The following is an 11,192-nucleotide window of genomic DNA, read 5'->3' on the forward strand; positions in this document are numbered from 1 at the left end:
GTTTTAGAATAAAATAATAAATAAATTATAAATAAACATCCTAAAATATAATTATAGTCTAATATAATCTTAAAATATCTTCGAAATTTAAAACACTACATAAAATATCATCAACCAAATCTATATGATCTTATCAAAATACAAATTCGACAAAAAAACATATCTAAATATTAAATCCCAACATCATGATTTATCAATCATCAAAATCAGCAAGAACTTATTATCAGCAATTGCTTCTTGATTAATACTACTATCCATAATTGAAATTAATAAAACAGATACGAAATTAAAAACAGCCACAACACAATGAAAAATCAAAAAACCATCAACAAGACCATATCTGAATTAACCCTACAGCATTCAGCAACAATCACAAAACCCTAGACCTTCACCAAGCAATTAGCAGAATACAAAACACCGGAACAAAAATAATTAGGAGCATACAAAACACTAAAAGTCATTAGCAGAATACAGCATATAGAAAACAAAGCCATTAGCAGAATACAGTAAACCTTTACCCAGCAAAACCAGCATCTACAAAACAAAGCCATTAGCAGAATACAAACACCAGCAAATTTGAACAAAATAATTAGGAGCCATCAGCAGAATACAAACACCAGAACAAAAAATTCAGCAGAAATAATGAACTTCATTGGCACAATACAAACAAATTGCTTTAAAATAAAATAAAATTCTTGAACCCAACTAATACAACAGCACGTCGTAACTCAAGTTGCACAAAGTAACCAAAGGTGCTTGAACTCAGATATACGCACAAAGAGCAAAATTCTTGGCACAGTGTGCTAACTAACTAAGCCAGCTATAACAAATGTAAACAAAGCCAAATTTTTTATTGAATCCTAAATCCTAAATAAAAAAAATATTGCGGATTCCCAATTCTTGGCACCGTTTCTGGAGGTAATCTAACTGCCATGGTGTTTAATCACATCAGTAAAGAACCAATAATCAGTAGAGAACCTGAGCTAATCACAAAATATTCATTAATCAATAAAATCGCAACACATAAAACCAGAGCTAATCACAAAAACAGAGCATAAAAAAGTAGGAAAAAAAACGAACAACAACTGAACAATTGAAGAACAAGCAAGCAAGACATTCACTCACCTTCGAAAAAGACGCCAACAGACCCTTGATTGATGGACGACGCCGACCAGACGACGGCAAGAAGATGAAGCCGACGGCAAAAAGATGCAAAGAGTAGGGGATGGGGCGAGCTCGCGGAAGAAGAGAGCAGGGGAGTTGGAGACTTGGGGGCAGTGGCTCGATGGAGAGGCGACAGTGGGTCGAAAAGAGTAGCTAGGGTTGGATAAGGGAGAGTGAATGATTCGGGCAAGCAGAGCATAGGCTGAAAGGAGTGAGAACTGAGAAGTGAAGTGGTTCAGTTCAGTAACCAGTAGGCCAAAGTTGCAAACGACGCCGTTTCCTTCAAACCGGCCAGTTCTCAGTCCGGTCCAATCGACCAGTTCTCGTTCGGTTCACTGGTTTTTTATCGGTTTTTGTTTCAGCGGTTTTACATATCTGACTGGACTGTTTATATCGTCAATTTGCGGTTGGACCGATTCGACCGATCGGTCCGGTCCGATTTTCAGAACATTGCTAAAATGACGTAATATTGGCATGTTTTTTTAAAAAATAATTTTTTTTATCTGGTCCGGTTTTCAAAAACCGAATAGGTCACCGGCTTTCACCAAACCCAAACGGGCCATACCAATTTTTAAAAACTAGTGTATTAGAAAGACTCACATAATTATCAATCTAATTTTCTATAAATATGTATAAATATGATATTAATTAAAGTGATAACTATTTTAACTTTTAATTACAAAGTATTAGATTCAAATCTTAAAAATAATAAAATAGTTTATATAAATTATATTGAATGAATTATACATAGTAGATAATAAGTAACTACTCAATATGATTTTTCTCTTTCCTAAATTTACAACTACATAGAAATTGAAATTACAATAATAACCTCCTGAAAAAAAATAGTTTGTTCTTCCATATCCTATTATTCAACTTTTTTTAATTTCAATGATGGTGATAAAAGTTTAATTTAAAATTTTTCATCACAAACATATTACTATTTAATATTTATTGAATATAATTCTTTTAATTGAGTTTTTTTTCATTTGAGTTTATTTTTGATAAGCAAATATCAAAAATATTATACATCAACTAATTTTTTAATAACTAAGTCCAATCAAAATAAGTCAATAATTTATTGGCCGAAAGTCATACCTAAACCAAGGTGAGTTATATGTTGCACCTGCCAACACGAGAAGAATGATGCTCTTCGTCTTTTCTACAGTGCTGTCACACCTGATGGAGTACCACGTGTAGAAGATGAGCGATGAGGAGGTCAGGGCCTCTTCTAATCGGTGAATGGGGGGAGTGGTTTGTGGGTTAATTATAATTTAGCTCCCATTGAGGGATGATTTGAAAATGTTAAAAATTCATGGGTAGGGGCTGAAACCCGATTTTTGGTGGGCTGCCGAATTTGTTTGGTCCACTTTTGGGGCCTATAGTACGTTAAAATTTGTGGGCTTAATTTTTTTGAATCCGAAAACATAAAATTACAGAGGTTAATAGGAAAAAATTTTTTAAAATGGAAAATGACTTGTAAGAACCCAAACTTAAGAGAATATGTTGAAACCCTTAAAAAGCATGCATCTAATTTCGAATGGACAATAAATGTTATATATAGGGGCATTCAGTTCATATTGTAAGAGTGGTAAGAGTTTAGTCTGAAGGATAAGAGAGATGGAGGAGAACATGTAACGATTCTTATTTTTTGCTGTTACAAAGGGTCATAAGCTTGGTGTATATACGAGAGGATGCGAACCAGCAAGTTGTAGACTTTACCTCCGGCGACGGCGGGAAGAAATTAGCTACCTCTGGCGGAGACAATCCTTGTCGACCAATCGTATTATGTAAGTTTTGTGAAATTATTTTCATTTTTTATTAAGTAGTATATTTATGAAATTATTCAATGTAGTAATGAAATGTGATGTTGTTCAATTTGGAGATTCGTAAGCATTGTTTATTTTGGACATTTTAAGGTCTATTATTATTCTTTTTAAGATTGAAAATTAATTGATTTTTGGGTTTTTTTTTGTGCCATGAATTTGCTAAAGGGCTTCCTGTAATTCTGGCTGAGGAGCTTAATGCGGATTTTGCAATTGTGAGCAGCATGGAGGAGTGGTTGCTGAAAGTTTGCTTGGATGCAGAGATTCCATGCCCCTATTTTTTCAAGGTGAAACGATTTGTCAGAGACCAAGGGCCGTTCTTTGGCTTCACGGTTGTTATTTCTAGTCATCCATTTGAGATAGAGCTATTCGTAACTGGTCGTTTCTCGATGGTTGAAAAAGCTGCAAGAGAATATGCTTCTTATGAGATGCTATGCGTCGTGCTTGAGGTAATTGGAAAAGAGATTCGGGATTATAACTACACAAAGGCGAAACTTTTTGGCGACTCAAATAATGCGCATCGGGCCAAGGTAAGTCAACTAGAAGAATCTTATGAGAAGCTGAAGGCCAGTTACAAATCACTTGTACGACGCCATGTGGAAGGAGAAAGAATGTGATATGTGTGTTGTTTATGTGTTGTTGGTTATTGGTTATGTTGTAATTGTTAAGTTATGGTATCTGTCTTTTATGTTGGTGATTAAAGTGCAAAAGAACTCTGTTTAAACTTTATTTTGTTATTGAATGGCATGGTTTAGTAGATAATCCCTGAATTGCGTGGTAATTGCTGATGATGGCATGATTAAGGAGCTTAGTTTATAATTGAATGAAGTACCGTTGTTGTCGAAACGAATTTGTTTTCCCCCGCATTTTTTGTCGTTATTTATAGAGGACAGTGGTTGTCTTAAATGTTGGTAGAGATATGCCCCTCATCAGAAGAAGATCACGTTGGCTGTGATTTTGTCTTTTTCCTTCCACTACTCTGGACCTGTTGTTACACAACCTTGTGGTTACACATTGTACAGATGAAATTTTTCGTTGGCTTACTTTTGCAATGCATGTTTCGTTGTGGTCATGTGTCATAAATAGAGGATGAGGACCAGTTTGACCTCACCCCCACCGTTTATGATGATGAAAAAAGGCTTAACGACAGAAAGAACTAAAATGACTTTTAAATAATTATATAATACTGAGATTATGACATTTAAGCTGGAATAACTATCTGATATTATGCATAATCTGAAGATTACATAAATTGATACAAGATATGGTTAAAAACTTAAGAGCCTACTTCCTAACCAGAGCTAAGTAAAGGACCAAAATGGTAATGAAGAAAATTAGAATGCACGGGTAGGAAATTTGTTGCCGCTGTATTTGGTTGGGTCGGTTAGTTTGACGGAGAATTGGCTAGTTGTCCGCATGTTCATTCGGATGATCACCCTGTATGTCTTCATCCAAGGGGTATTCGGTCAACAAGCAGCAGTGGATTCTGCTGAATGGTTGGTGGTTGATTTTGATGCAGTAGAATACCATTGTCATTGAGTTGATTTTGATGATGATGTAATCGTCCAGCACCGAGAAATTATTCTCAAGGCATAGAAGCTTCCTTGAACGTGTCGTAAGACTTATGGAGGTTCTCGCTAAATGCATTAACTTGGTTATGGCAGGCTAGCCATGTAGTATAAATACCAGGGACCCTCCCACGAAAAATAACATAGTGTTTCTTGTTGGTCCAGAGCATTGTAAGATTCCAAAGAAAAGGTGTGTTGTGTTTGGGCAAGTTGAGAGGTTAGGATTGGAGGTTTTTATGCCAAAGACAATGGGTGTTATGATTCGAATAAGAAATTTGTTTTGTGTTTAATTTCCAACGGTTGAAAAGTATTTGAATGTAGGATTGACAGTGATAGCAAGTTAGGTGGAACTAATTTGCACGTGTGGGTTGTATTTATTAAGTTGGAACGAAGCCTTGAGGGTTTTTATATCTTAGTTTTGATGTGACATAAGGGTCTAGGGTTAGGGCTTGTGTGACATGAGGGTTTAGGTGTAGTTGATAATAGTATGTGGTTTAGGACCTATATAATGATATAGGTTAAGTTTTATGGTTTAAGGTTTAGGGGTAAGGGTTTAGGACGTATATGAAAGTAGGGTGTAGTGCTTTAGGGTTAATGTTTTAGGTTGAGGGTGGTGGGTTAGTTATTAGGGTAAATAATGTGTTGGAGATGAGGGTTTGTGGTTTATGGGTTATGTAAGGCAGTATGATAGTTTAGGGTTTAGGGTTTAGGGATGGTTGATAATGGTATGTGGTTTAGGATTTAGGGTTTAAAGTTTAGGTTATGTGTGAAATTAGGGTTTAGGGTTAAGGGTAAATGATATGTTGGAGATGAGGGTTTGTAGTTTAGGGGTTATGTAAGGCAATGTGATGTTTTAGGGTTTAGGATTTATGGGTAGTTGATAATGGTATGGGGTTTACTATTTAGGTTTTAGAGTTTAGGGTTTAGGGATAGTTGATAATGGTATGAGTTTTAGGGTTTAGGGTTTATATAATGTTATAGGTTTAGGTTTAGTTTTTAGCGTGTAGGGTTTAGGGTATGTGTGAAATTAGGGTTTATGGTAAATGATGTGTTGGAGACGCGGGTTTGTGGTTATGGGTTATGTAAGGCAATGTGATATTTTAGGGTTTAGGATTTAGAGTTTACGGTTTAGGATTTAGGCCTTATGGCTTAGACTTAAGGGTTTAGGGTTTATCCTTTAGAGTTTAGGATGTAGGGTTGACGGTTGATGGTTAAGGATTTAGGGTTGAGGATTTAGTGTTTATAGTTGAGGGTTGAGGGTTTAGGGTTCAAGATTTAGAGTTTAGGATTTAGTGCTTAGTACTTAAGGTTTAGGGTTTAGGATTTAAGGTTGAGGGTTTATGGTTTAGGGTTGAGGGTTTAGGATTTAAGGTTGATGGTTCTGGGTTTAGGGTATGTGTAAAATTAAGATTTTGGATTAAGGGTAAAGGATGTGGTTGAGTTAAGGGTTTGTAGTTTAGGAGTTATATAAGGTAATGTGATGTTTTAGGGTTTAAGGTTTAGGGTTTAGGGGTAGTTGATAATAGTATGGGGTTTAGGGTTTAAGGTTTAGGGTTTATTGTTTATTGTTTATTGTTTATTGTTTAGGGTTTTTAGGGTTTAGGGTATATGTGAAATTAGGGTTTGGGGTTAAGGGTAAAGGATGTGGTTGAGATGAGAGTTTGTGATTTAAGGGTTATGTAAGGTAATGTGATGCGGGTTGATGGTTTATGGTCATTGTTAATGTTTTGGTATCAGTGTTTATGGTTAGCGTTTACGGTAGTGACGGATGCATAAAATTTTGGTAGTGGTAGGGCCAAAAATAACAATATATTCACGGATTTAAAATTTAAAATTTAGTAATCATTTTTCTTCTATATCTCATGATATTTTATTTTGTCAAACATTTTATACCCAAACGTCCTCACTCCCCCTCACACGTGGCTTCTTTAGCAAGTATCAAGCATGTCTCCTTTTAAACTCACCGGTTTTATTTTTTTGGTGTGAAAACTCTTCGTAGTAATTTAATATTATGTATATATATGTAAAAATAAATAATTTAAAATGTGATGTCTAATTTAATATTAACCTAATACGTTATGACAATACTTGAACCTCATACGTATAAAATAACATAATTTTTTTGTTAACTTTGGTCATAACTTTGACGTTTTTTATAATATTTTTTAAATTTTAAATTTGCATTTTATGCTTTTCATCCATATTTTTCATTTGGTCGTTTTAGTTTTCTAGTTTTTGTTATTTTTGTGCTGTTGTATGCAATCAATATAAGTATAAATTTAAACAAAACGTAGTTGGCTTTTTTTTGTTTTGTATAGTTGGGATTTGGTTGTTTTCAGAGATATTTATGTGAAATAGGTTAGATAATATGGCAAAAAAAAAAAAACATTCATGCTACGATAAACAAGAAAACATTAATGATATGCTAACCCATAAACTCCAAGTCCTAAACCCTAAAGAACAAAACATTATACTGATTTGCGAACCGAGCTCACAGGAGGTTGACAAATACTATCAACTCGTAGTCGGTGTGACAGTAGATGCAGGGGATATAAGTAGCCCCTCCGAAACCGTGGATGGAGTTCTGCTCTACTACCCATCGGCGATAGTCATATAGAAGACCCATGTGACCTTGGATCAAGCACCTTGGTGAGTCATACACCAAATGTTGTTCTTTTATTTTGGGCATTTGGACTTCACGCTGCCACGAAATTGTCAAAACCCCAAAGCACCTCGCTTTACACACGGTGAGTAAACCAGCCGCATCAGGCACGCAAAATAATTCGATCCCATTCCTTTTTCCCTCGTTATCGTCCCTACGAAAGTGCAACATCATTGATAGTGCGTACTTGGTAACATCACGTCCATTGCTTGCGGCATTATACAGCATTTCCAACCCAATGTCGTGGTTATATCGCATGCAGAGCTCCCTAGCGTCTCCCGAAACAGAAGCTCCGAATGGCTACTATCCATGCATCGGTCAAAGAATCTTATTGCGTCTGGGTCGTGGTGCCACCACCACGGCGTGGCATGCGGTGGTGGTATAGAAATATTGGTGTGAACAATATCCTCCTCTCCTGTCTCACGCGCAGTATTACAGGTCATTCTGAGACTGCACACGTCCTGAATGAAGTTTGACGCGACTTTAATGATTATGACAACCTAAATGTTGTGGGAAAGGTTGAGGGTCTCTTAGAAACACTCCATTATCACTTTCTATTGGAATAATTGTTTTGAAGGGAATATTTATATACTAATCTGGATATGGAGTGTAGCAAATAAGTGTGCCACTATATTTATAAGTCCACTGAGCCCTTTGGAATCTTTTTTCCTCGGCTTAAACATTAAAATATTCGATTAGTATTAACTAATTAAATCGTAAACCTAAACATATATTAAAATATAACCCTAAACACTAGAATTGATTAATATTAATTAATTAAAATTATTTTTTATAATTTTTTCGAAACTTATATAATACAATAATTTTTATCATTACGTTAATATTTAATAGTGTTTTTTTTCCACATATAGTTAAAAAACTTTTTTACTAATTAAAATTAATAGTATAATATTTAATTAGTTTTGAAATTTACATATTCAGCTAATTGAACTTATTTTTAACCTCGATCCATATCAAATTGAAGCAAATAGAGACTGTGACGCTTAAAATTTAATAACACATAAGTTTGTAATATAAATGTGGTAGTCAAAAAGGTTGTAAGTGTTTGTGGAAGAAAGAAAAAACAGATAAGTGAGATTAATGCATTTATTATAGAATTTAAAGTCCTGGTGAAGCGGTGTGACTATCCAATGAGCCCGGTTGAAGGGACGTGACTATCCAGTGTCAACTGGATTCAAGAAGGTGAGGAGACATGTTTTACATATAAGTCTATTGGGTGAGATAAATAGCCTGAACATTGGGAAAAAAAAGAATCAAAGTGATTACATCTTTCACGGAGTAAATCTCAGTTATATGGTTGAACAACGTCGACTCCCAGCATTGGTGATGGTAGCAGTGGTTCCAGAAGAAATGCCCTGGACGTCCTTCCCGGTGAGTTAAGTACATCGTTGAAAAGTATGTTTTTTTCCAGTCATGCTTGTGGTGTGGGTGATCATTTTCTTTTTTCACTTGTGAACATTTAGATGTTGTCTCCACGATGGATCATGATGAGTTTGTCATCATGGAGGACTTGGAGCATATGCTGGCCAAGGCCTGTGATCTGCTTTAGGTAGGACCTACAGTGTTTTTGCCTTGTGATTGCGTACATGTCCAAGGAGAGCACTATTATGGCTATATGGTGCATGTGAAAAGCACGACTGACGGAGTCAATTTTTGTGTATTCGGGAGGTACTCAACCGACGATCGTCTGGCCAGGCAAGATGGCACTTTTATATCTCTAGATGCGCTTTTTGACTTCAATTACTACGTGGCGCTTCGTTACAGGAAACAGTTGCTAGAGTTGCAACGAGTCTCAAGGTTGTTCGTCGAGGCCCGTGTTGCTAAACTGGAGAAGGAGAACGTTGCGTTGAAGCAAAAGCTATCCTCTTACGAAGCCTTGCACGGCTGTTGCTGAAGTTAAATTTGTTGTGGTTTGTCTTAATTTATTTTGTTATATTTATTTCAGCTGTATTGACCTTTTTGAACTCAACACTGCTAAGTCAGTACGTTATGGTTAATTTAATTTGCTTGCTTGATGACGTTTAATCTATTTATTTGTATCTATATAATTTTGACATTGTTTCCTACAATGGTCATGTTATACTAGTAGTTCATTGTTTGGGGAATGGTGTACTGTTAAAGGTTTAGGTGTTGAATTAAAAGTTCAGATGAATTGACGTTCGTGTTGGTGTTGAGGGATGGGGATAAATGGTTTACACTTTACAATTTAATTAAGTTAGAATCTTTATCGGTATACACGAAAATGTTCTCAAATAAGAACTAAATAGACAAAAACAAAACAATAACCTTGTTTTTTATCTAGTAATTATTTTGTTCGCAATCTGAATACTAACGTTTTTAGGCTATTTAGTTATTTATTTAATCCTATTTTACTTATTTTATATGTTTAATTATATTTAGTAAATGACTACTCAAGTGCATATATTTTTAGATAAAGAAATGTTGTTTAGAAAAAGGTATATAATTTTTATTCAATTTTTTAATATATTTATACAATTAATTTACTATTGTTTTATTCTTTATAATTACGCTTTATTAGTTTTTCTTTGTTTTACTACCTTTAATTTTATACATTTTTTAATGAAAAGTAATTGATTTTCACAAACATACCCTTTAGAAAAAATTTAATTTTTTCTGATATTCATTTTGTGTACCACCCTTTAACAAATTATGTTCGTATTGATAAAATTGTGTTTTTCTCAAAACATTTTTTAAAAATATATTTATTTACTAAAAATATTTTTTCATAAGATATCTGTAAATAATTTTATCATTATTAAGGAATGAGATGTTAATTTTTAAATTTTGGACATGTATAAGTTTTGAGATGTAGGGTTTAGGGTTTAAGGTTAGGGTTTAGAGAATAAGGTCGAATAACATTTATATTGAAATTAACTACAGAAGACGACAAAAAGTAATGTCTAAAAAACACTTATAGTTACTACACTCGAAATGCAATTTGTTTATGATGCAATGCTACGGAAAAAGACAAAATCTTATTAGTGTAGTTAGAGGAATCTTGCTATAGGTCAGAGGCACCATTTTGTAACGTTTGACAAAAATTATAGCGCCAAAAATTTCACTCTGGTTTGCTATAAATCATGGTAAGCAACAAAGACTAATCAACGCATGTTTCAGGACCACTTAACAAATCTTGAATACCCTCGTTGCATAGTGATGAAATTGACGAACCTGTTCAATGTTTCCGGTGCGGGTCAGCATCCTTCAAGTCTCTAGTAAGGAACTCTGTATGGCAAAAAATTCAATTGAATACACGATTCGATATTTATGTTACATGTGTAGATACTTAATCGATGTTGTCACCATTTATAGGGCGGAAGGTGTGAGCGGTGCTACATTCGTGGTGCAAGCAACAGCTGACTCGGTTGAGATTTTGTCCCAGGAAAGTGTTGAAGCGTGCGATCCAGTGTTTGCCGTTACACCGTTGGGTGTTCCTGTCGGAGGTCATGCGAGGATATCGATCATAGACCCGGACATGGACGACGGTCGTCCCAAAAAAAGTCGATGGTGCCAGCCATGAAGGGAAAGAGGCTTTTTCGTTCTCCTTCTGATAGAGACAATCGATCAACATCGGCTAAGCATAGCAAAGCCAGCTTGTCCACCGCAAACTCACAGGTATGATAAATTCAAATCAATAATTAATTGCTCCATGTTTGCATAGTTGGTTCTATTGCCTGTAACCCTGTCAATTTAATGTAGAAATTTAAGGCAACCTACGCCATGGACTTTAATCGATCAGACACCCTGCTGTTCAACTTCCTTTTCTTGGATAGTCATTCGATGGAGTATGTTCTAATCCCTGATTCTGTTGGCGGGTTGTTGACAAATGTACATCCTTAATCACTATCGTAACCATGTGGTATGTCCATGTGTTGCAGAGATACTATTGTCCAGATGCTCCAGTACAGACTAATAAGGCGGCAAATTTAG

At 35.2% G+C, this 11,192-nt stretch overlaps 1 protein-coding gene across 1 annotated transcript; it reads right to left on the reverse strand.

The window, feature by feature from the left end:
- Window positions 1-7,049: 7,049 nt before the first annotated feature.
- Window positions 7,050-7,478, reverse strand: LOC148562600 (uncharacterized). Its single transcript, XM_088490931.1, has one exon. The coding sequence runs from the start codon at window positions 7,476-7,478 to the stop codon at window positions 7,050-7,052; it is 429 nt and encodes a 142-aa protein (XP_088347057.1).
- Between the last annotated feature and the right edge of the window lie 3,714 nt (window positions 7,479-11,192).

The sequence above is a fragment of the Arachis ipaensis genome, chromosome B6, assembly GCF_059453495.1.
Source record: "Arachis ipaensis isolate K30076 ecotype BB chromosome B6, ASM5945349v1, whole genome shotgun sequence".
Lineage (NCBI taxonomy): Eukaryota > Viridiplantae > Streptophyta > Magnoliopsida > Fabales > Fabaceae > Arachis > Arachis ipaensis.

Coding starts and splice junctions, on each gene's coding strand:
- LOC148562600 (XM_088490931.1), bottom strand. CDS start 7,478: ATGCGATATAACCACGACATTGGGTTGGAAATGCTGTATAATGCCGCA.